The 25,413-nt window shown below is 51.2% G+C and overlaps 1 protein-coding gene across 7 annotated transcripts in view; it reads left to right on the top strand.

The window, feature by feature from the left end:
* The first annotated feature begins 218 nt into the window (after positions 1 to 218).
* Positions 219 to 25,413, top strand: part of Zdhhc18 (zinc finger DHHC-type palmitoyltransferase 18) — a 28,860-nt gene continuing 3,665 nt past the window's right edge. For 5 of the 7 annotated variants that reach the window (XM_031378982.1, XM_031378985.1, XM_031378984.1 and 2 more), the window contains exons 1-8: positions 219 to 620; positions 6,058 to 6,218; positions 18,477 to 18,626; positions 19,833 to 19,970; positions 20,081 to 20,129; positions 21,126 to 21,228; positions 24,130 to 24,242; positions 25,285 to 25,384. In XM_031378982.1, coding sequence (XP_031234842.1) covers positions 304 to 620; positions 6,058 to 6,218; positions 18,477 to 18,626; positions 19,833 to 19,970; positions 20,081 to 20,129; positions 21,126 to 21,228; positions 24,130 to 24,242; positions 25,285 to 25,384 — 1,131 coding nt within the window. In that variant the 5' untranslated portion in view covers positions 219 to 303. Of the gene's footprint in view, positions 621 to 6,057; positions 6,219 to 18,476; positions 18,627 to 19,832; positions 19,971 to 20,080; positions 20,130 to 21,118; positions 21,229 to 24,129; positions 24,243 to 25,284 lie in introns of all 7 variants that reach the window. The other 2 variants (XM_031378986.1, XM_031378983.1) reach the window with 2 other exon arrangements.

The raw sequence follows: 25,413 nt of genomic DNA, 5'->3' as shown, positions 1-25,413 counted from the left end.
TTTCAAAGCACCCTCACTAGCTTGCCCTCAGAGGTAGGCGAGCCTGGAGTGCCTGAGCCCCTGACCCTCTGGGCGACTCCTGAGTGCACAGGCAGCGGAGGGAGCCCTGGAGGCCTCATCTGCAGTCCCAGGGCCGGGCGCAGGAAGCGCTGCGGAGCCAGCCGGGGGCGGGGCGGCAGCGAGGGGCCAACCCGAGCGAGCCCGCCCGCCCGCCCGCCAGCGCCGCGCGCGCCGCCGCCACCTCCGCTGCTCGGCCCGGTCCCGGAGCGGCGGGGCGGGGAGCCGAGGCCCGCGGCCGGCCGCATGAAGGACTGCGAGTACCAGCAGATAAGCCCCGGGGCCGCCCCGCCGCCCGCCTCCCCCGGGGCGCGTCGCCCCGGCCCCGCCGCGCCCCCTGCTCCAAGCCCCGGGCCCGCGCCTGGCGCCCCGCGCTGGAGCGGCAGCGGCAGCGGCAGCGGCAGCGGGAGCCTGGGCCGCCGGCCCCGGCGTAAGTGGGAGGTGTTCCCGGGCCGCAACCGCTTCTACTGCGGAGGCCGGCTCATGCTGGCCGGCCACGGCGGCGTCTTCGCGCTCACGCTGCTGCTCATCCTCAGCACCACCATCCTCTTCTTCGTCTTCGAGTGAGTTCGCGCACCCCCACCCCCACCTCCGCGCTGCGTCCCCGGCCGCCGCTCCTTCCCCGCCCGCAGTCGTGTGCCCTCGGGCCTCCGCCCGCCCCGGATCCCTGGATCCGCGGAACTCCTTCTCGCCACCTGGACCTTGGGTGCCCTGCCCCGGTCCCCAGCTTTTGCTGGGTCCCTCAGGTCCGCCTGCCGTCCTGTCACTCACTGGCTGGTTCTTGCCTATCCCAGGCTCTTTCTGACCCTTCTAGGCGTCTTTCATTCCTGTCCTCCGACAAGTAAGTTTTTGTGTCCTTTGACTGTGGACGTGCTACCATGAATTTCAAAGGCGTCCTCTCAAGTCCCTCCAAGGTTCTACAGGGTCCTGGCTCCCACACCCTCTTTCCCTCAGACGTGGTCACCCTAGGCCCCAAGGCAGTCCTCCCTAAAGCATCTCTGCTCTCAGACAGGCCCTTCTCTCTCTCCAACATTTCCCTTAGTTTCTCCTTAGCTTCCTCTCGCACCCTTCTCTTAGCTCCCTAGTCCTCTAGGTGTCTCCCACCCTGACCTGTCTCTTTCCCCTCTGGACACTCTGCATCCCTTGGTGGCGTTCCACCACCAGGACAGCGGCATCATGATCCTTTTCAGGAAAGAGACCCGAGCGCTCTCACGGGACATATCTTAATTTGCCCCCAACCCCCACCCCCGTGCCTAGAGCTGGCGCACACCTGAGCTCCATCTTAGACTGAATGATGGAGGAGTGGCAGCTTATGGCTTTCTCCAGGCCACTCATGCATCGAAAGTTTCCACCCCCCCTCAACCTCTAGCTGGAGTCACCTGCCCTGTGACTCCTTGCGGGCACATACTCCCCCACTTGAACGCACACTGGCTGAGCCCCACCTTCCCCTCCTACTTCTCCCTATTCTTTGGGCTTGGTTTCTTTTATTATTCAGTATGGTTAAGAACTCCATCTCTGGCTCCAATCCCAGCTCCACCTCCCACTAATTGTGTGGCCTGGGGCAGTCATTTTACCTTTCCTCATCTGTAGAATGGGGACTTTAATAGTACCCACCCCCAGCTGGGTTCTTTTGAGATTGGTCATGCTTGCAAACCTTTAGCTTTTTTTTTTTTCCAGATGTATTCATCACTTACTTATTTATTCTTTTGCATCCAAGCTTCTAGCACTTGATGTTGGCAGCTATTACAACCAAAAATCACTTCCCCCGGGGGTCGGGGTGGGGGGCTTGTCACAATGAGGCTGTCTGAAAGGCCAGTTCTCAGATAACTTTCCAGGACCTGGATTATGTGTCTGTCACTGCAAGGTGAAGATGTCCTTTCCACATTGTCCCCCCAAATGCTCTGTCCTTCTACTAGATCAGGACAGGAAAAAAAAAAAAAGTTCAGGGTGGTTTACACAGAGAAGCGCTGGGATCCCAGCCTGAACCTCTGGCCAAATGTTGTTTCCACCTCACTATGACTATGGCTTCTTGGGTGCTGTGGAAATGTTTTTTTTTTCCAGAGCCCTTAGGCCACTCTTGGTGGTGCCCACACCCAGGGTTATGGCCCGGGCATGGGGAAGGAGTGCTGACTGCTCTATACTGCCTTTGGACTTGGGTATCTTTGTAGTGGTACTGTGGCGCCCTGAGCCGGGCCGGGACAGCAGGATTCCCGCTCATAGAGAGAACAGACCATTCCCCTTGGCTTTCCTCTGCTCTTGTGACTTGAGTGGTGACTTTGGGGACAGGGTTTGGTAACATCCTGTAGTCCTGCTGGGTGTTTTGGGGTTGCTCGGAGGACTCAGGAGAGGAGCCAGCGAGGTGGGCACATGCTGGTCTTTGCTGAGGACTGGGTTGGTAAGGGATGCTCGCTCCCCATTGCTCTGGGACGTACTTGGCTCTCGGGGGAAGACCTTTGCTGCTGCAAATCGTTTTGCTTTGCTGTCTGCTGGGAAGTTACATCACAACCCACCAGGCTTCCCACTTCCACGCAGCAGACATAACCCCTTGACATCAGATTTCCGGTTCCCTGGTTCTCCCTGTGGGTGAGAGAGCCCCAGCTCTGATGATGGCTCCCCGTGGCCTGGGCACCCTCTCGTCCTCCTACCCAGTTGTCCTCTCAAGCACATTGGCCTGCTGGTTCGCTCCTACCTCCGGGCCTCTATTTGGAGCACCCTCATGGTCCACTCATTTCAATCTCTCCCTGTCTGCCCGTACTGTATATACACACTTGCTCGGCTATTTCATGCCTGTCTTTTCTTCGAGAACCCCCCGGTGTGGAGGAGATCTCCACACTGCTGTGTGTTTAGTGCCTAGAGCCAGTACAGGGGCTGCGTATGGTCAGGGCTCAACACAGCACGTGCACGGATCACTTGCTGTGAGTGTGGAGATGCCAGCTTGTAATTGGCACCCTGACTGGGTGACCTTGAATCTAGCAGAGGAAATCAGTGCCTGGGTCTTTGCTGTTGGTGTGGCCGGAGGGCTCACCAAGTCCCAGGCTTCATTCCCCGGGTGCTGGCTTATTCGAGAGCTAGGTGAGCTGTCCAGCAGGATGCCTAGGACCTGCTGGTTCTGTTGGAGGGTTGGAACTGAAGCAATGTGTTGGGCAGAGGGTAGCCCGCTAGGAGCTCTTGGCTTTGGCAGGCTCTCGTCCTGAGGGAAGGCCTCTGCAGGCTTCAGAAGCAGTGTGCAGATGGCCTGGGTTTGCTGCCTGCCTCTGTGGACCCCTGGAACGTAGGCTGGCTCCCAGCCTCCTGATAGATGCATCTCATCTCCCGAGCTGCAGCCCCCACTCCGTTGAATCTTCTCTGGCTTCAGTGGGAAGGCAGGGGCTGGCTGCAGTTGGTGCCATGAATAACACAGTGAACACTCCTGACCTGCATTGCCCACGTGGTTTAACTTCATTTTGGAGGGGGGGTTTCAAGACAGGGTTTCACTGCGTAGCCCTGGCTTTCCTGGAACTCACTCTGTAGACCAGGCTGGCCTCCAACTCAGAAACCCATCTGCCTCTGCCTCCCAAGCGCTTAGATTAAAGGTGTGCACCGCCACCGCCCGGCTCAGAATTAATACTATTAAGGTAACATTATTTTTTTTTGTAGTGCAGACTGGCCTCAAACTGTCGGGCTTTCGAGTGCCACTGCTATAGGCATGTAGCATCCATCGTGACTGGCTTATACGGCAGATCTTGATTTGATGGCCATTATTATCGTTATTGTTGTGATTATTACTTTGTGCTCCTGGGAATTGAGCTCAGGGCTTTGTGTGTGGTAGACAGCATTCTACCTCTGAGCGTATTCCCAGCCTGTAAGTGCTATTTATAATGACTTATTGACTTGGGCTGTATCTAGCACATAGTAAATCTTCAGAAGATGGCAGGAGACAGCTTAGTTCTAAAGTGTTTACCTACTGTGCACAAAGTTTGGTCTGTAATACTGAAAAAAAAAAAAAAGGTAGCTACTTCCTCCCCACAAGGGGAGCACCATTCATTTGATAGGTATTTCCTGGGCAAGGGGTGGTGTCTGTGCCCACAGAGAAGCTCATTACTTAGCAGGGTAAAGACAAGCAAGGTATTCACAGACAAGCAGGTTTTGGTTTCTGTTTCTGTTGTGACAGGATCTTTCTCTATGGTCTTGGCCAGCTTGGAACTCAGTGTGTAGACCAGTTTGGCCTAGGACTCACAGGGATCTGCCTGCTTCTGTCTCCAGAGTGCTGAGATTGAAGGTGTGAGCTGCCACATCTAAATTAATTTATATTTTTGTTACTTTGTCCCGTTTCCTCACCTACCCATCCAGCTGAGGTCCAGACCCAGGGCCTTGCGTTTGTTAGGCACGCGCTCTACCACTTATGCTAAATCTGCAGCACACAACATCCTGTGTGGCAGGTCCCTGTTTACTAGGCTCTTTTTTCAGTTTATAAGCCACTCGGTAGCGTGACTCTTGTCATATGTATAGCCATTATTTCTGCTGTTTATTCAGAGTGTTGCCTGACACAAAAAAGAACTCAGTAAATATTTGTGGTGCAACTGACTGACTGAGTGAATGAGTGAGTGACTGACTGACTGACTGACTGACTGACTGACTGGTGAGTGAGTGAGTGACTGACTGACTGAGTAGCTGACTGACTGACTGACTGACTGAATGAGTGAGTGACTGACTGAGTGAGTGAATGAGTGACTGACTGACTGACTGCCTGCCTGAGTGAGAGACTGACTGATGACTGACTGACTGACTGACTGACTGACCGACCGACCTAACGACCTAGTCGACATTGCAACATCACCATGGATGGTTGGCTACTCAAGGGTCAGCCCCCTTAATTGGTAATAGCTTCCTGAAGTGCTATGTCTACTAACCGGATTCTGAGGCTGCCCCAAGTGCTGGGATCAGGTCTGGAGAGATGGCTCAGTGATTAAAAGCACCTGCTACTCTTTCAGAGGACCCAGGTTCAATTCCTAGCATCCATATGGTGGCTCACGACCATCTCTAACTTCCATTCCAGGGTGTCCCACACCTTCTGGCTTCTTTTGTCACTGGCCATACATATGGTACACAGACAGACGTGCAGGCAAAAACACCCGTTCGCAGAAATGATTAAAATAATAGTTTTTTTGAATGCTGAGTACTAAGCTGGACACAGTGTTGTCTTCACATGATAGCCTTGCTCTTGGGGCCGAGATAGAAAGATGCCTTGTGTCCAGGAGTTCAGAGCCAGCCCAGGAAGCCCCGTCTTTTTCTGTTTTCATCTCTGTCTCTGTCTGTCTGTCAATCTGGCTTTTAATTACATTCCACTTATTTTGTATACATGTGCATGTGCGTGTGCCATGGTGTGCATGTGTGGGTCAGAGGACACCTTGTGGGGGTCATCCTCATTTCACCATGTGGGTTCCAGGACCAAACTCAGGCCAGCACGATCGGTAGCACTTTTACATGTCGAAACAGCTTACTGGTCTGTTTTTTGTTTGTTTGTTTGTTTGTTTCTTTTTGTTTCTGTTTTTGCATTTTGGGGACAGAGTTTCATATAACTCTAGCTGGCCTTGAACTCACTATGTAGCAAGGATGGCCTTGGACTGCTGACTTTCCTGCTCGGACCTTCTGAGTGTCCATACTGCCGCAAAAAACGAGGCTAGGTATGGTGGTCCATATGTATTCGGGAGGTGGAGGCAGAAAAATCAAGAGTTCAAGGCAGGGTTTCAGGTCAGTTTGGGCTCTCTGACAAGTTCTGGAGGCAGGAAGGAATGGAGGGAGAGGGGCCTGCCTGCCAGAGTGGAGTAAGAGAGAACATCTGAAGATCTCAACTGCCATTGGAAAAAGTCCAGGATCGACTAGTCATGTCTGCCCAGGGCACTTCTGGGGAGTGGCTGCACTCACCTCCAGTCGCACTTTAAGGAGAGGCTCTTTTCAAGAATGTACTGTCTGGGGCAGTCCCTGGGAGCCTGGGGTAATCTGAACTCTCTTCTTTCCTAGCTGTCCCTACCTGGCCCGCACACTGACCCTGGCCATCCCCATCATCGCTGCCATCCTCTTCTTCTTCGTCATGAGCTGTCTCCTGCAGACCAGTTTCACTGACCCTGGCATCCTACCCCGGGCCACCATCTGTGAGGCCGCTGCCCTGGAAAAGCAGATCGGTGAGGCTCTTACTCCTTGTCCTGCCCGGAGCTCCCTGCAGCCTGGCTTTCTCCTACAGCCCTTAGCTAGGAATTTCGGATGTAGCAGTGAGCGAAGCATGCTGGGGAGGAGAGACAGACAGTGAGCAAGCAGGCAAATAAGGAAGCAAGAAATGCTGGCAGCCAGCACGGAGCTGACTGCTTCCGGTGTGCGTGACTACTTACTTAATCTCCATAAGCCCACGAGGTCAGTACTGTACTCTCTTCCTATTCATTCATGAAATGAAACACAGAGAGGTTAAGTCATGGTTCACAGTCACAGAGCTGAGGCCGGGCAGTGGTGGCACACGGCTCTTATCCCAGCACTGAGGAGGCAAGTGGATCTCTGTGAGTTCGAGGCCAGTCTGGTCTACAGGACAGGTTGTAAGGACAACCTATTGAGACCTTGTCTCAGAAAAACAAACGGATAAATGAAGATGGCATAGGAAGTGCACAGCTGTGATGCACTTTCAGACAGCAGTTGGTCCAAGTCCCTGCTTTTAGGAATTTATGGGCTGGTGAAATGGCTCAGCGGGTAGGAGCACTGACTGCTCTTTTGAAGGTCGTGAGTTCAAATCCCAGCAACCACATGGTGGCTCGCAACCACCCATAATGAAATCTGATACCCTCTTCTGTGTACTCATTTATAATAATAAATAAATCTTTAAAAAAAAATTATATATTGGGGTTTTTTTCCCCCTCCAGACCAGTGTAGTGTAGGCTGGCCTTGAACTCACTATGTAGCTGGAGATGCCTTCATTTCTGCTCTGTCCATCATCTCCTCAGTGCTGGGGTTATTGGCATCTCCCCACACTAGGCTGAACACTTGTGTACCCTTTCCGCATTCAATCCCGAGACCTTTATTGAACCCTACTGTGCGCCATGAGCTCTTCCAGGTGCTGCTGACCGAGGACTGAAAGAAAAGCCACAGTGACCTCTGTCCTCATGGAGGTCGAGGTGACATGCTAGGGTACAAGGCAGACAGTAAACAAGTAAGTAGGCCGTTAGGGAGGAGACACAGGACTAGGGGAGGCCTCTGAGCAAAGAGGCACAGGCCTGGGCAGAGGAACAGGAAAAGGTGCAGTAGCACAGGGCAGGGCCTACGTCAGGACAGGCCCTGGATGCCGTGGTAAGGAGAAAAGTGTCCATCCACAGAGGTAAAAGCACAGAGGAGGGAAAGGCTGGGTGCCCAGAACCTGCCTCCCTAGGCCTCTGGGTAGCTAGCCCATTATTCTTCCCAGAAGAGAGAGCTGAGTCCCAAGCCAAGACCTTCATCTCCCCTGGCCCCACCCCAGCTCCTTCCTGCTGAGAAGTGACTCGGATGTTTGCACACCTCCAGGGTTTCCGGTCATGGTTGGCTCGTTGCCCTAAGAAGGCAGTGTTCACACAGGCATTTAACCACCTAGCTGGCCTGGTGAGATCTGGTAACCTGCAAATGTGGGAGCCTAGCTACATCTGACCCCAGGGATCATGTTTGAGCTGGAGCAGCTGTATGTATGTGGGGGCGGTGCAGGAGAGGATACCTCTCCCCTCTGCCTGTTCGTACCACCTCCTCTGCCCAGGGTGGGGCGGGGCAGCCACACTCATGGTCTTCCTTTAGAAGCTGGTTTCCTTCCCCTTGCTCTGCCCCCACTCCCCGCCCCCAATTCACATCCTCCAAGTATGGCCTGAGCTCTAGGGCAGCCACTGGGTGAGCAGCTCACCTTCCCTTCAGTCAGGCCAATCCTGAGGCAGGGTTGGTTATTGAGTAGCTCAGCCAGACACAGGCCTGGCTGCTTGGAATCCCTGGTTTCTGAACTGCTTGGCTCCTGTGTTTGCAGAGAGCTTGACTGTGTGTCTAGTACTGTCCACTGCTAGCCCTATGGATCTTCACATCTGCCCATGTGTGTGGGGCAGGGGTGGTGATCCCGTTGGCCACATGTGCCAATGTGGACTCCGAACAAGGGGCCAAAGAGGAAGGGAGAGGAGGGGCCTTTTCCCACACTCCGGGCTTCGTGTGTCAGGATGGCGAAAGGACACCTCCCTTGCATCTTTTATCAATGCTTTAGTGTCCTGTATCCTGGGCCAGACCTTCTGTGACACAGCCCCAAGCCCCACGTGCCATCTTCCTTTTCTGTCCCTGAGCCTCATGGCTGTCATGATGAAATTGTCCTTCGCTGGGGTGTATGGGCAAGGGAGATGAGGACGCGGGTGTCGGGTTCACCTTATCATCATGTAGGGAGTTCAGTGATACTAGCTAAAGAAAGGGGTGGGTGGGAGGGTGATGAGGAATGGGGGCTCCCGGAGGCTCCCCCTGCTTCACTGGGGACCTGTGAGAGGGTTTGGTATCTTCCTGGAGGGACATGGCGGGTACATGCAGTCCAGTGCTAGTTCTGCGCGCTGGCTCCTGGCAGCCAACTGGCTGACAAGAATCTAAAGAGAGGAGTGTGATCTGAAGTCTGTGGGGTCAGGTGGAGAGGACTAGCCGGAAGAGGCTTTGGAAGATAGTCGGGGAATTGAGGGTGTCTTCTGTGTGCGAGGCTTTGAGAGGTGACGTTGCCACCCTCTGAGGTTATCTGGACTTCACCTTCATTTCTTACTTTGTTTCTTTCCTCGCTCCTTCTCTTTCTCTCTCTTTCTCTCTCTCTTTCTTCCTTCTTTCCTTCCTTCCTTCCTTTCTTGTTTCTTTTTTTTTGTTTGTTAGTTATTTTGAAATAGGGTCTCTCTATGTATCCTTGGTTGGATGTATTTGGGTCAGTATAAAGACCAAGCTGGTGTTCTTCTATCTCTGTCTTTCCTAGGTGCTAGGACTACAGGCTCCTGGTCTACCTAGCTCCTGTGTTTTTTTGTTTGTTTGTTTGTTTGGGTTTTTTAGCCAGGCAACAGTGGTACAGACCTTTAATCCCAGCACTAGGGAGGCAGAGGCTTTCAGGTCTTGGAGTTCACAACAGTCAGGGCTACAAAGAGAAACCCTGTCTCCAAAAAAGAAAAAAAATTTTTTTTCCCATTTTTTTCTTTGTATAATTTAATGTATGTGTACCATGCATCCATGCATACCTAGTATCCACAGAGATTGGATCCCCTGGAACTGGAATGGTTATGAACAACTACTTGGGTACTGGGAACCAAACCTGAGTCCCCGCAAGACTAACAAATGCTCTTAACCTTTGAGCCATCTCTCCAGTCCCTCCTATCACCTCCTGACTGAGCCATCTCTCCAGTCCCTCCTGTCATCTCCTAGCTGTTCTCCTTTGAAGGGTTCACTTTTTTATGAGACTGGGCTACACAGCAAGTTCTAGACCACCATAGTGAGACCCTTGTAGCCCTTCCCCCCAGAATCAACAATCACTTTGAAATATAGCCTTATGCTGTAGAATAGCACTTCAGTCACTGACAAACCCCGTAGATAATGGTGACCCCACATCATACCACCTAATGGCGTCAGAGCCTTCTTAGTTTGTATAACATTTGTGTGGGGAAATCACCTCTGACACAACAGTGCAGTTCTTGAAACTCCCCTTACATGGCATGGGACTGTGTATCTCAAAAGAGAATTTTATGTAAGCCTCGTAGACAAAGCCAGGCTCCCTTGCTCTGCGGTGTGGTGAAGGTTGCCATGAGGAGAAAGCCAGGCTGCAGGGTTCCTGGCCACTATGGCTGTTGAGGCCGGTGCATGGAGACCTCCCTTTCGCTGGAGTGAGAGGCTGGAGAGAGAGTTGAAGGGGAAAAGAATTTTCTCAGACTATGGTTCACTCGCTGACAGCAGGAAACCTCTGTGGGGGCAGAGCTGTGAGAGCAGCAGCAGCCACTTTCCCCCAGTTCCTCCCACTCCCGGTACCCAGGACCTCGACTCCTCTGGGCCTTTACCTTTTTTTGCCCCATCCCCCGCCCTACCAACCCTCCTGGGTGCTTCCCATCCCTGCTGAGCGGGGATCTGGTTCTATCTGGTGTATTGCCACTCTGTTTTATTTTGGTTTGGATGTTTTGGGCGTTTGTAGCTCAGGCTCAGCGAAGATGCCCTTGAGCTGTGGCTGGCTCCTTCGGCCCTCATCTCCCAAGCGTTCAGGTTACACCCAGTTCACCAGGCATTGGGAATCAGACTTGGGCTCTGTGAGTGTTCAGCAAACTGAGCTATATAACTGAATCTCTTTGGGTAGCCAGGCTGGTAGCTCTACCTTCGCCTCCCAGTTCCCAAGTACCTGGCTCTCTTTTTTTTTTTCTAAAGATTTATTTATTTACTTTATGTATATGAGTACACACTGTAGCTGTACAGACAGTTGTAATCCTTCATCTGGTTGTTGGGAATGACTTTTTAGGACTTCTGCTCTCTCCAGTCAACCCAGCTCTTTAGCTTCAGACGCATTATGGGTGGTTGTGAGCCACCATGTGGTTGCTGGGATTTGAACTCACGACCTTCGGAAGAACAGTCAGCACTCTTACCGGCTGAGCCATCTCATCGGCTCTTGCTTGACTCTCTTATGTCCTCCTGCCCCTCTTCCTTCTTCTTTAAAGGATTAATTTATTTATTTTATGTATATGAGTACATTGTCGCTGTCTTCAGGCACACCAGAAGAGGGCATCAGATTTCATTATGGGTGGTTGTGAGCCACCATGTGGTTGCTGGGAATTGAACTCAGGACCTCTGGAAGAGCAGTCAGTGCTCTTAACCGCTGAGCCATCTCTCCAGCCCTTGTATGTATTCTTTTTTTGTTGTTGTTGCTTTTTGTTTTTTCAAGACAGGGTTTCTCTGTGTAGCCCTGGCTGTCCGGGAACTCGCTCTGTAGACCAGGCTGGCCTGTAGCTCCCAGATCTACCTACCTCTGCCTCCCGAATGGGATTGACTTTTTAGGACCTCTAAACCTGGTTTAAGGTGTATATCCTCACATCTGGCTTCTGTATTAAGAGCATAGACACCAGCATCAGTAACTGAGTAGCTATGGGCTTGGCTTTAATAAAACAGCTCTCATCTGCACGCAGTTTCACGTGTTCCCATTTTAGAGGTGAGGAAGCTGAGGCTCTTGTCAGCCACACCGCGTTTTAAAATGAAATCAGCGTGGTCCCCAAGTCACCCCATGGTGGCAAGGGCACTGATTCACACTGCTTTCTATGTGACCATCAGTTACAGCCTCTGTGTGAGTCTGCCCACCGGCAAAGCTCTTCTGGTGTTCCCAGGCCTTGCACTAACCCTGGTAGGTGGCAGGGCTCCATCAATCTCTAGGAATAACAGTGGTCACGTGGGGGTTCGAGTGAGCAGAACTTGAAGGTGGGTTTATGGTTATCCTTGAGCTGTGCCTACAGCTGTGGAAACCAACAGTAGACCGCCTGCCCAGCCCCAGTGTGTGATTCTATCCCTAGCCCTCCCTGCAAAAGGAGAGGCCTCTTCTGCAGCCCTGCCTCCGAGGGAGGAAATCCTGTCCCACACCAGTCCTGGCTCCCAGTGGCAGCCCCAGCCCCCAAGAAAGCTATTTTGAAGGTGTAGAGGCTCCTGGCTCAGGCAGGAAGAGGGTGTGGGGAAAGCCATTGCCTCTCAGCGTACACATGGGGAGAGGCTGAGCACCATTTCTGGAACTGACTTCCTCTGAGTTTCCTGTCTGTAAGGCCTCACCACCTTGTGGGCATCTCTTTTTCTACTAGGAGAAGAATGGGTCATAGCGGAACTGAACGCTCTGAAATGCATCCTAGAGTCCCTCAGGCCATGAAGCGGTTCTTAGCAGCCACTCCCTCCTGCTTTTAGCAAAGATTGTTTTCCCTCCCAGGCTGTGGCCAGAGAATCAGAAGCCAATGGTGTGCATTGTCTCACACAAACTTTCTTTTCTTTTTATGTATAGGGATGCTTTGCCTGCATCCCTATGGATGTTTGTGTACCATGTGTATTTCGTGCCCATGGAGATCTAAAGGGCATTGAAAGTCCTGGGCCCAGAGCTGTAGGAAGTCAGGAGCCACCATGGGTGCCAGGAATTGAACTCTGGTCTCCAAGACAAGCAGTCAGTGTTCTTAGCCACTGAACTTCCTCTTCAGATGTTTTTAAATATATATTACTGCAGTGTGCCAAGCAAGCATAGAGTGAGCAGACATTTATGGCTCATCTATATGCATGGGCCCCTTATCCACCACACCCAGACCGTGTACAATTTCTTGTGTGTAGTGAATGCTCCTGTGTGAAGTGATGAACAAGAGGATGCCTTGGGAAACGTAGGTTTGAATCTCAGCCCCACCTTATGATAGGGGTTATCAAGCCGGGCAGTGGTGGCTTACACCTTTAATCCTAGCACTTGGGAGGCAGAAGCAGGCAAATTTCTGAGTTCAGAGGGCTACACAGAGAAACCCTGTCTCAAAAAAAAAAGAAAGAAAGAAAGAAAGAAAGAAAGAAAGAAAGAAAGAAAAGAAAAAAGCAAAGAAACCAAATGATATGGGTTATCTCGGTTCCTGTCTTCAGGATATGTCCTTGCCTGGCCTGAGTGTGCTCTGATTCAGGAGTCTCAGTATGCCTCCATAATCATGTCTCCTCCCTTTAGAAGACTGAGCTTTTAGTCAAGAGTGGTCAACAAGCTGTCATTGATGGTAGCTGCTGGGCGGAGCAGGTGACAAGTAGTATTGCCCCTACAAGTCTCCTCTGGCCAAACCGTGACCTTTAAGCACCAGGGTGGCACCTGTGCGCCAGCTCTCTGTTCCCTCTGCCTCCGCAGAGGCAGGCGGATTTCTGAGTTCAAGGCCAGCCAGGGCTACACAGAGAAACCCTGTCTCGAAAAAACAAACAAACAAACAAACAAACAAACAAACAAAAGACCTGTATGAAACAGAAGACGATTTCACGTGTGTCTTGGGCACCACTGTCTAGACATGTTATGTTTATGCAGATATTCCAAAATCTGAAAAATGCCCAAATTTCTAACATTTCTGGTCCACAGTATTTCAGGTAAAGGATACCCAGCCTCCCCTGTGCTCTTGCTGAATACATGCTAGCCATTGTGTTAAACCCACTTGGTAAATTCTTAGCTAATTCTCCTAACAACACTCTGGGGTGGATTCCATTCTGTTCCATTTTATTTTATTGGTTTTTCAAGACAGGGTTTCTATGGCTGTCTTGGAACTCACTCTGTAGATGAGGCTGTCCCCGAACTCACAGAAATCTGCCTCCCAAGTGCTGGGATTAATGGTGGGCACAGCGCTCCCTACCCTGGTTTATTCAGTTATTTTTAGCAGACATGCTGAACGATTTAATCGGCCTCACTCAGTAATCGCTTGGCAGAGATGCATATCCGTATGTCTTACTGGCTCAAAAGCCCCTGGCAGACAGGCAGACAGTGGTGGGCAGGTAGCCAAAGCTGGAGCTGTGGGGGCAGTGATGGGGTTTGGGGTCTGGTATGGTGCAATGCTAATAGCTTGGAAAGAGCCAGGCAGTCTGTCTGCTGGAATGTTAGGGCCTGTGGGTCAGGACCAAGGTCAGTTAGGGCCTGTGGGTCAGGACCAAGGCCAGTTAGGGCCTGTGGGTCAGGACCAAGGCCAGTTAGGGCCTGTGGGTCAGGACCAAGGTCAGTTAGGGCCTGTGGGTCAGGACCAAGGTCAGTTAGGGCCTGTTGGTCAGGACCAAGGCCAGTTAGGGCCTGTGGGTCAGGACCAAGGTCAGTGGCTCCTGAGACTCCCCCCCCCCAACTACAGCAGACAGGCTAGGACCTCCCGACTTACTGAGGAAGAACCTGAGGCTCAGAAGTGAAAGGACTTCCTAGGTTACAAGCTGAATTCCAGGGAGCATTCAAGCTCAGCGCTCTCAGGCTTGTGAGCCTGTGCCTCGGCTTTCCTGTAAATAGCCACCGGGTAGGTACTTGCCCTTTCAGAACTTTACAGCTCTGGGCATCTTGGTGTTCATCTGCTTCTCTGGGTGTGACAGAGAAGCAATGTAAGTAATTTATCCAAAGCACCTGCTCTTAAGTGGAAGGGGCAGGACTTGAACCCCTAGCCTGCCTCAGACTTAAACTTGCCTTCTTCCTCTGCTCGATGCATAGATCTTAGCTGCAGGACCGCCCTTTTATGCCACCTTGTCCCCCTCTCAGGAGATGTCACAGTCTAGCCAGAGGGAGGAGGCCTGAACACAGTGCTCATATGTGATCCTATCTCAGCATCAAGCTGTGACAGCTGTGCTGGCTGTGGATTCAAAAGCTGTGGATTCTGCAAAGCCTGAGAACAGTTGGAGGATGATTGGAGATGAGGTTGGGCCTGGGAATCCTGGCGAAAGACAAAATCGGAAGGAGCGAGGGGTCCATGAGGGACAGGAAGACCACAGCAATGGCATCTTATTAGGGAATGAATGAGTGAGAAAGGTTGGGTCCCAGGGTGCCAGGCCTCAAATATTCCTACCTGAGTTTGTGTGTGTGTGTGTGTGCACATATGTGATCATACCACAGCACTCTAATAAAGTGGAATTCAGAGGAATGCCTTGTGGAAATCTGTTCTTTCTGTACACCATGTGGGTCAAAACTCAGGTCATCAGGCTCGGCAGTAGACACCTTTGCCTACTTTTCCAGCCCTTTTTATTTTTAGGTTTTAGGTGTTTTGCCTGCACACGTATGTCTATCCACCATGTGCATGCAGTGCCCTGAGAAGCCAGAAGGGGGCGGTTGAGTCCTCTAGAACTGGACTTAGGGATAGTTATAATAACCACCATGTTGGTGCTGAGAACTGAACTGAACTCTGGTCTTCTACAAGAGGAACAAGTGCTTATAACCATTGAACCATCTCTCCAGCCTTGTTTATTTTTAGCATTTATTTATTTGTTTATGAAGCAGGGTTTTCCTATGCAGCTCTGGCTGTCCTGGAACTCACTCTGTAGATCAGGCTGGCTTCAAACTCCCAGAGATCTGCCTGCCTCTGCCTCCTGAGTGCTGGCATTAACAGCACACACCACTGCCCGGCTCCCCTTGTTTATTTATTTTAAAGATTTATTTATTCATTTTATGTGTGTGAGTACACTGTAGCTGTCTTCAGACATACCAGAACAACATCAGATCCCATTACAGATGGTTGTGAGCCACCATGTGGGGAGTTGAACTCTGGAAGAGCAGTCGATGCTCTTAACTGCTGAGCCATCTCTCCAGTGCCCCCTTGTTTTTTGGTTTTTTGTTTTTGTTTTTTGATTTTTTGAGACGGGGTTTCTCTGTGTAGCCCTGGCTGTCCTGGAACTCACTCTGTAGACCAGGCTGGCCTCGAACTCAGACATCCGCCTGCCACTGCCTCCCAAGTGCTGGGATTAAAGGCATGCACCACCACCACCACCCAGCTCCCCTTGTTTATTTTTAAAACAGAGTTTTATGTAGTCCATGTTAGCCTCGAATTTGCCATGTAGCTTAGGGTAGCCTTGAGCTCATGATTGATTCTTCTGCCTCTGCCTCCCAACCACTGGGATTGCAGGCATGTCCAACATGAACTTGGATAGTCCCTATTAATTTATGCAGGGAGAGATACTGGAGACTGAATCCAAGGAAAGTGCTCTACCATTGAGCTACAACCCCACTATGACCTGGGTTCAAATCCTGATTTTGCTGTGTGCTCTGTGGCCCAGGGCAAGTCACTCAGCTTGTTGAGCAACTCTTAACTGTAAGATTGGAAGGTGGTCTTACCTTTAGAACGTGTAGTCAGTTAGAAGGTTAGGATTTTTTTTTTTTTTTTTTTTTTTTTTTTTTTTTTTGTGTTTTTTTGAGACAGGGTTTCTCTGTATAGCCCTGGCTGTCCTGGAACTCACTCTGTAGACCAGGCTGGCCTCGAACTCAGAAATCCTCCTGCCTCTGCCTCCCAAAGTGCTGGGATTATAGGCATGTGCCACCACTGCCCGGCAGTGTTAGGAATTTTTAAATTGAAGACCAGATTAAACTCTTTAGTAAGACCCTGTCTCAAACAACCAGCAGGACAAGGTCTATGACTCCGCTGATAGAGTGCATGCCCAGCATTCATAAAGCCCCGGGTTCATTCTCCAGCACTGTACAGAACCTGACATGGTAGTTACATGTCGAATTCCAGCATGGGAGAGGATTCAGGGTCATCGTCAGCTCTGTAGTGAGTTTAAAGCCAGCCTGGCCACACTATTCTGCTTGTTATTCCTATTTACAAACTGGTCAGCAAAGGCTCAGAGTTCCGGTGAGTTTGCCTCCTAGGCTCTCCGAGTCCTCTGTCAGCGAAGGCTCAGAGTTCTGGTGAGTCGGCCTCCTAGGCTCTCCGAGCCCTCTGCCTTCTCCTGCTTCGTGTTCTAGAGAGGAAATGCTCAGTGCTTAGTTGCATGTTTTTTTTTTTAAAGATTTCTTTATTATTATAAGTACACTGTAGCTGTCTTCAGACACGCCAGAAGAGGGCGTCAGATCTCATTACTGATGGTTGTGAGCCACTGTATGGTTGCTGGGATTTGAACTCAGGACCTTTGGAAGAGCAGTCAGTGCTCTTAACCGCTAAACCATCTCTTCAGCCCGCTTAGTTGCATTTTAAACATGTGAGGCCAGAATCCATTTCCCTCACTAGTTGGTAAACACACCCAGACACTAGTGACTGGAGGTAATCACTAAACTGGAGACGTTGTGCAGTACACACAGTGGCTAGGAGTGCTCCCTGGGTGCGTGTGAGCTCAGTCCATATCAAAACATAATAAATGGCCGGGGTGGTGGCACCAGCACTCGGGAGGCAGGTAGAGGCAGACCTCCTTGAGGTAAAGGGCAACCTGGTCTACAGAGTGAATTCCAGGCCAGCCAAGGCTACATAGTGAGACCCTAGTTCGTTCGTTCTTTCTTCCTTTCTTTCTTCTTTCCTTCCTTCTTTCCTTTCTTTCTCTCTTTCTTTCTTTCTTCCCCTATCTCTCTTATTTTATTTATTTATTTATTTATTTATTTAATTTTGGTTCTTTGAGACAGGGTCTCTTTACACAGCCCTGACTGTCCTGGGACTTACTATATGGGCCAGGCTGGCCTTGATCTCACAGAGATCCGCCTGCCTCTGCCTCCCTAGTGCTGGGATTAAAAGGATGTGCCACCATACCTGGCTACACACTCTTCTGATCTGAGCACAGATCACGTGGGTTCATCTTGCAGACACTCTAATAAAACATGAAGAATTTGCAGACTTTGAGTAAACTTGTTATTTCTTTCATTAAAAAACAAGAAAGGGGCCTAAGTTCAATTCCCAACAACCATATGGTAGCTCACAACCATCTGTAATGGGATCTGATGCCCTCTTCTGGTGTGTCCGAAGAGAGCAATAGTGTACTCATATACATAAAATAAATAATAAAAAACAAGAAAGGAAAAGATAGCTATAACAGGTGGCTCTTTTGTTGCTTTTCTGTCTTGCAGCGTAGTGAATAAACATGTCCTTTTCTAAAAAAAAAAAAAAAAAAAAAAAAAAGAGGAAAGAAGAGAGACATTGTAGTCCAGGCTGGTCTTGAACTCACAGTTATACTGCCTACTTTCCAGAGTTTGAGATTACAGGCATGTGCTACCATGCCTAGCTCTGACATTTTTTGCTTTTATTACATTTTTTATTCATTAAGATTTTATTTTTTGCCGGGCGGTGGTGGCGCACACCTTTAATCCCAGCACTTGGGAGGGAGAGGCAGACGGATTTCTGAGTTTGAGGACAGCCTGGGCTACAGAGTGAGTTTCAGGACAGCCTGGGCTACACAGAGAAACTCTGTCTCAAAAAAACAACAACAAAAAAAAGATTTTATTTTTAATGTTGTGTGACAGGAAAGAGGTGTGCCCATGATGCCAGAAGCAGGCTAGACTGACAGATGTTGAAGAGAGCTCAGATCCCCTGGAGAAGCAGGAAACAGTCTTGAGTACTGTCTTCTCTAGAAGTAATGCTGGCTTTGATGAGAGGTCAGGCCAGCGGTTTGTCCGTGCCAGGGGTCTAGATTCAGTTGCTTGCCTGGCAAGTCTCTCTCCTTCCTTTCAGTGTGAAGCTCCCATGTATTAGAAGTTGGTTCTAGGCTTCATCAGGTGCCTATGACCTCCCTAACCTCCCTAGGAACTCTGTCCCTGATGACCCTTCTCAGGGCGAAGGCCAGCAAGCATGTGAGCAGCTGTGGTTTGAGCACGGTCCCATGCCTGAAGGAAGTGCTGGGTTCTGGACATGTGTCCCTGCATTAGCGCCCCTCCCCCATCTCCCATGTTCCTGGGCATTTTCTCCTTCTGGTGCCTCCTGGGCCAGCCAGGCAGCTGTGGCTTCCCGCTGTTGAGGACTGTGGGCCGTTTGGGGTACCCTCATTTTCCCTCTTCACACCCTCAGATAACACCGGCAGCTCCACATACCGACCGCCCCCTCGGACTCGGGAGGTGATGATCAACGGACAGATGGTGAAGCTCAAGTATTGCTTCACCTGTAAGATGTTTCGGCCACCCCGGACCTCACACTGCAGTGTCTGCGACAACTGTGTGGGTGAGTGGGGGGCCTCAAAGGGCCCCGAGACTGAGTCTTGGATGCAGGAAGTCACATATGGGGGAAGGCTGTGGCATCTCTTGACCCAGGACTGGTCTATATCCTGCCCTACTGATCCCTGAACATTGTGGCAGAGATCTTGAACTTGGCTCCAGGCTTCCACGGGCTCCTCAGTAGGTCCATGATCCCAGAAGCCTGGAGCTGTAACATGGAAGAAAGGGTGATCTAACTGAGAAAGAAGGCAGGGAGGATGGGAGTCTGGAGGAGCGAGGCGGAGAGCATGGACCAGAACTGAAGGTTGGCTCTTGACCAACCCCTCCGATTGGTTTGTTCCCCTCTCCCTGCTCCCAGACGCTATATACAGCTCCATGAAGACCCATGACAGTCTCTCGGGAGAGTCTGTATGACACCCAAGTGAGCTGAGCCATGGTGACAGTGCACAGTTCCCAGGGCAGTGACTTCATAGTGCCAGCTCAGCACTCCCTGAAGAGGAGAGCGCACAGCAGGCGTGAAGTGGGTGACTCAATACCTGCTATTCATCTCTGCCAGTCTGCCCCACCCACTACCTTAGAGGCACCAACCTTTGGCACAAGGCCTGCAACGGTCTCATGACCCAGATTCCCACAGGGACTTTCCTTACCAGGGTGTGACTCCCACCCTCAGGGACTTAGCAATGCTATGAGCTCAGTCCTCTGCCCTGGCCTCTGGTGCCAGCTCTCCTGAGTTACGTAGCGGCCCAGCCCTCTCTGGACCTTAGGGCCAGATCTGTTGGCATGGAGCTAGTAAGAGGCCATGGTCTGTGAGTCTTTGAAGCAGATACTGTTGGACTCTGGAGATGGCAGGGTTCTGAGGCCCAGCACATGTCTTGTTCAAAGACAAAACAATGAAGGAAGAGTAAGAGAGCAGACCTCCAGACCTCTACCTGGTTTGAGGACATAGGAGACTTTTGAAGGGAGTGGCTTTGTAGTTGACATCTGAAGGAGTTACTATGGAGCTAAAAGAATAGACAGGGAATGTGTCAAGCAGTGGGTGGGAACTGATGAGCAAGGACTAGAAGCAGGGTGTGTCCAAGGGAAGGACCCAAGTCAGCTGGTGTGGAGGGGGCTAGTGCCAGCCTGGGGGAAGGCTAGTGCCAGCCTGGGGCAAAGGCTAGCCACCCAGCGGTACTGATTGGAGACCCACACTAACTCCTTCTTCCCTTCCTAGAGCGGTTTGACCATCACTGCCCGTGGGTGGGCAACTGTGTGGGGAGACGGAATTACCGGTTCTTTTATGCGTTTATTCTCTCCCTCTCCTTCCTGACGGCCTTTATCTTCGCCTGCGTGGTCACCCACCTGACCCTGCGTGAGTTGGAGGACAGAGGGTGGAGGAGGGCTAACCAGCGAGCTCAGCCCTAGCATAGGGCTGCCGTGCTCACCCCCATGACGCCCTGAGCTGTGTCTTTCTTCTTCTAGTTTCTCAAGGAAGCAACTTCCTCTCTGCTCTAAAAAAGACCCCAGCAAGATATCCTTTGCCAGCTGGTTGCTCTGGGTGGGGAATGGAGGCCTCTTCATGGGGTGGGTCTCCAGGGTGGGATGGCAGGGTCATAGCTGTTCCCCAGAATCCACTCTACACACTAGTTTTTCAAAACCCAGGCCAGAGCTGATCCTAAATGGATCGTCATGGAGAGGGGTTGAGTAAGCAGCCTCAGGGAAACGTTTGTCTACTCGGCAGAGAGTGTAGTGTTTATTTATTTATTTACTGTTTTTCGAGACAGGGTTTCTCTGGATAGCCCTGGCTATCCTGGACTCACTCTGTAGACCAGGCTGGCCTTGAACTCAGAAATCACCCGCTTGCCTCTGCCTCCCAAGTGCTGGGATTAAAGGCATGCACCACCACTACCCGGCTTCTTCCTCTTCTTTTTTTTTTTTTTAAAGATTTATTTATTTTATGTGTGTGAGTACACTGTAGCTGTCTTCAGACACACCAGAAGAGGACATCGGATCTCATTACAGATGGTTGTGAGCCACCATGTGGTTGCTGGGAATTGAATTCAGGGCCTTTGGAAGAGCAGTCAGTGCTCTTAACCGCTGAGCCATCTCTCCAGCCCCTGAGAGTATACTTCTTAATTAAATTGTTGTTTATCCTGCCCTTGGGTAGTGGGGAACGTGTTTGTGCCACGACACACAAATAGAGATGGGGACAACTTGAAGTTCAAACTCAGGCCATCAGGCTTGCTAACAAAGTCCATTATCCACCGAGCCCTCCCACCGGCTGCATGTTCCTTAGGATGCCAAGCTCCCCGGACCATGCCAGGATCCTGTGGTTGGAATCCCCTCTGCCATCCCTGCCCAGATCCTGCCTTGTTCCTCAGGGGCTCCCCCCCCCCCCGGGTCACAGAAAGGTCCCCAAACCTGTCACTTTTCGGGGACATAGCTCCAGGGAAGGGTGAGTGACAAAGGCTGAGCGCAGGGGCCAGGGACACCACCCTCTCCTGCACATGTCCTTGACAGGGTCCACTGTGCTGGAGTTGGTCATCTGCTTCTTCTCAATCTGGTCCATCCTGGGCCTCTCAGGGTTCCACACGTACCTCGTGGCCTCCAACCTGACAACTAATGAAGACGTGAGTAAAGCTGGGGCCGGTCTGGGGGGCCTGGGGTGGCCAAGTGCAGCCTGCTGGGGGATCTGAGGTGGAAGCCTAATGTCAGACCCAGGGCTCCTGCAGATGGCAGGTCCTTGGTGGAGCACCTGACTTGCTCTTCTCATAACCCCACAGAGGCAGTAACCACACCAGGCTTGTGCGCTAGCTCCTTGCCACTTAGGGGCCTTTGAGTGCCCTACATCTCTTGGGGCATTGCATCCTGCTGTGACAGGATTGGGATGCGTATTGCCCACGGCATGACTGAGAGGTGTGGCTTAGGGTCATAATGCTGGAAAGAGGCCAATCCAAGATTGATGCCAGAAATCATGAGCAAAGCCTTCATGTCCACCACTCCACACTTAGCCGCAGAGTCAGGACTGGGGTGTATCCGTTGAGAGGCGTAGTTAGAACAGAACAGTGTGCCTCCATTGCCTCATCCCACCTACTTACTGGTAAGCCATTCCCAGCTAGCATCTCTGAGTACCACTGTCTCTGAATACTACTGTCCCTGGTCTAGACATGAGCTCCCCTCACTGTCCTGTTAAAAAGAAAACAGTACTTCATGTTCCCATGATTGCTGCATAACGTTGATCAGAGACCCACCATCCAAAAGAAAGTTGGGGCCGGGCGGTGGTGACACACGCCTTTAATCCCAGCATTGGGAGGCGGAGGCAGGCAGATTTCTAAGTTCGAGGCCAGCCTGGTCTACAGAGTGAGTTCCAGGACAGCCAGGGCTACACAGAGAAACCCTGTCTTGAAAAAAAAAACAAAAAAACAAAACAAAACAAAAGAAAGTTGGATCCATGCCAGACATGGTTGTGCAGGTCTGTAATGCTAACACTTAGGAGACTGAAACAAAAGGATCTGTCATTTGAGGCTCATCTGAGCTGTGTGGGAAGATGTTGACTTGAGAAGAAAAAAGGGGTGGGGGATGGAAAAAGAGAAGAAATAAACTTGGTTAGTGTGGTGGCACAGGCCTCTAGTCCCAGCCGCTCTGGACTGGAACAGGATTGCTAATCCAAGGTTAGTGTGAACAGTGTCTCAAACACAAACTAAAAAGAGGGCTGGGATGTAGCTGAGCCGTGGAACACTTGCCTGAAATGTCTAAGGCCCTACCTTCACTCAGTGTCAAAGGGGGTGGGAGGGCGGGGCTGTAGAGAAGCTCAGTGGTTAGCGCACTGGCTGCTCTTCTAGAAGACACGGAGTTGATACCCAGCACCCTCATGACTGTAACTCCAGTCTCTGTACTCAACTCCACCTGTAACTCTAGTCCTACATAACCCAGTGCCCTCTTCTGGTCTCCTCTGGTACTGCATACACATGGTACACAGACATCTATCAGGCAAGACCCCATATGCATAAAATAAATAATAAAGGTTTTAAAACAAGAAGAATAAGAAGGAGGGAGCCGGCCGGGTGGTGGTGGCACACACCTTTAATCCCAGCACTTGGGAGGCAGAGGCAGGCGGATTTCTGAGTTCGAGGGCAGCCCGGTCTACAAACTGAGTTCCAGGACAGCCAGGGCTACACAGAGAAACCCTGTCTCGAAAATACCAAAAAAAAAAAAAAAAAAAAAAAAAAAAAAAAAAAAAAAAAAAAAAAAAAAGAAAAAAGAAAAAAAAAAGGAGGAGGAGGGAGCCACCTGGAAGGAGACACACAGTATACCGATAATTGAAAGTTGGAAGCAGGGGATTCACGAATTCAAGGTCATCTCTAGCTACATAGAAAGTTGGAGGCCACCCCAGGGCACATGACCCTGTTTTAAAAATAAAAATCCCATGACTTCTTGCTTTCATTTGGGAAAAGAAAAGTGAACACATGTGTGCTGGTCATTGATAAGGGCAGAAGTGACATCAGCCAGCAACCACCCCCACCCGGTTTTCTGGGTTCTGTAAGAGCTTACCGGTGCTTAAGAAGAAAGGGGTGCTGCAGCCCAGCCAGGGGGACTTCCCAGAGGCGGACTCAGTGGTGCTGAACCTTACCATCCAGAAACAACCTGTCCACGGTCAGGCAGTTGAGGATCAGAGTGGCTCAGCCTGCTTTGTGCCCTCAGTTTACCCCGTCTTGGTAAAACACCACGACCAAAAAGCAAGTTGGTTTATTGACTCACCCTTCCACATTTCAGTCCATCACTGAAGGAAGTCAGGACAGGAACTGAAGCAGGGCAGGGACCTGAAGTCAGGAGCTGATACACGGGCCATGGAGGGGTGCTGCTTACTGCTCCCCATAGCTTGTTCAGCCTGCTTTCTTACAGAAACGGGACCACCAGCCCCACCGCCAATGGGCTGGGCCCTCCCCCTCCCCCTCCCCCATCAATCACTAACTAGGGACATACCCTACAGGTTTGCCAGATCTTAGCTGAGGTCTCCTCTTTTCAGATAACTCTAGCTTGTGTCAAGTTGATGTGAAACTGTCCATCACAAGTGCACAGTGGGGGGGTGGGGGGATGGTCTAGCGAGTGGGGGATGGTCTACCAAACAGTCTCCTCTGGAGACTTCCTTGTGGCTTTGCCTTCTGTGCTAGCTGGGGGCTGCCGACCTCTGCTGGAGAGCTCTCTGTATCCAGGAGTCCCCACATCTTCATGGAAAGGCCTCCACTGAAGAGCTAGTCCCTCCTGTTGTCTACCTAGAACTGGTTTCCGAATGAGTCTACTTTCCCTGACCTCTGGGTTGCCTTTCTAGAAAGAGGAAGCGACAAGAGGCAGCTGTGACAGGGGAGTAGTTCCGTGGGAGAGGGGAAGGGGCTGAAGGTGGAGCTCAGTGGTAGGTGCTTAGCACATACAAGGCCCCAGTGTAACCCTCCCCTCACCACACACTACGAGAAGGGGAAGGAGTGGGGAAGGGAGGGAGAAGGTAGCTGACCCAGGCTTCCTCCTCTTTTCAGATCAAAGGGTCTTGGTCCAGCAAGAGGGGTGGCGAGGCCTCTGTCAACCCCTACAGCCATAAAAGTATTATCACCAACTGCTGTGCTGTGCTCTGTGGCCCATTGCCTCCCAGGTAAGTGAGTCCGGGCACTGAAGAGAAGTCACAGGAGGTGGCCCTGCATCTGGAGCCCTCACGGGAGTTTCTGGACCTTAGCAGGTCTTTCTCCCTGTGAGCACACGGATTCCCTCTGTTCACCATCCTCTGCCAAATGACTCAGAAATTCTGAGGAAGGCTATCACTTAGTCACATATGTACTCATTTGTACAATAAAAGTAAAACCTGTAACCCCAGCGTTTGAAGGCTGAAGCAGGAGGATTGCTTCATGTTCAAGACCACTCTAGGACATAGTGACACTGTTTCAAAGGAGGAAAAAAGTACAAAATAGTTAAAAGCCCTGGGCATCCTGTTTAGTCCTATTCTCAGAGATAGATACCACAGTGACTGTTAGGACCACAGGCTTTGCCTGTACAGGGTGGGGTCCCAGCAGGGCTGAGCCCTGCTGGGAAGCTCTGTGTCAGTCCTGACAGCAGGGGGCGCCAGAGCTCCAGAACAGGCGTTGACCGGCCACAGGTGCTGCGGGGAGCCGACCTTCCTTACACACTCATGCCTTGCCTAGGGAGACAGGACACTGGCCCTCTGGCTGCCTCCAGGTAGCGATTGCCTCTTGCTTTCCTCTCACTTGCAGCCTGGCTGAGTCAGTTTGAGTTAGCAGTGAATAAACCTGGGAGGTAGAAGCAGGCCCGTGGGAAGTTGGAGGTCCTTTTCAAGTACTTGGGACCCTGACTCAAGAAAACAAAAACGTTCTGTCCTGTTGGTACTCGCCCCAGAAGACCTTGTTTTAAATATACTCACTCACCTGTATGTGTGTGGGTGAGTGAAATTCTAGTGTGTGTATGGAGGTCTGAAGACAGCTCTCCGTCCACCTGTGGGTCCTGGTTCGTTGGCAAACACTTTTACCACTGAGCTGTCTCACCAGCCCTGAGTAGAAAGCACCTTCCCTTTGCCCAGCTCTTCCAGGGCTAGAGCTTTCCTGGGAGGACACACAGACAACACTCCCTGGCCTTTTGTCTGGAGCTTTGATGTGTTTTGATGTGATATCCTTGTGTTTTGGAAGCCTGATTGACCGGCGAGGATTCGTGCAGTCTGATACCGTGTTGCCCTCGCCCATCAGAAGTGATGAGCCAGCCTGTGGAACCAAGCCAGACGCCACCATGGTAGGAGGCCACCCCTGAATGTGACTGAG

Source organism: Mastomys coucha, unplaced genomic scaffold (assembly GCF_008632895.1).
Source record: "Mastomys coucha isolate ucsf_1 unplaced genomic scaffold, UCSF_Mcou_1 pScaffold18, whole genome shotgun sequence".
In the NCBI taxonomy this organism is placed as follows: Eukaryota; Metazoa; Chordata; class Mammalia; order Rodentia; family Muridae; genus Mastomys; species Mastomys coucha.
This window is presented reverse-complemented; position numbering and strand designations above follow the sequence as displayed.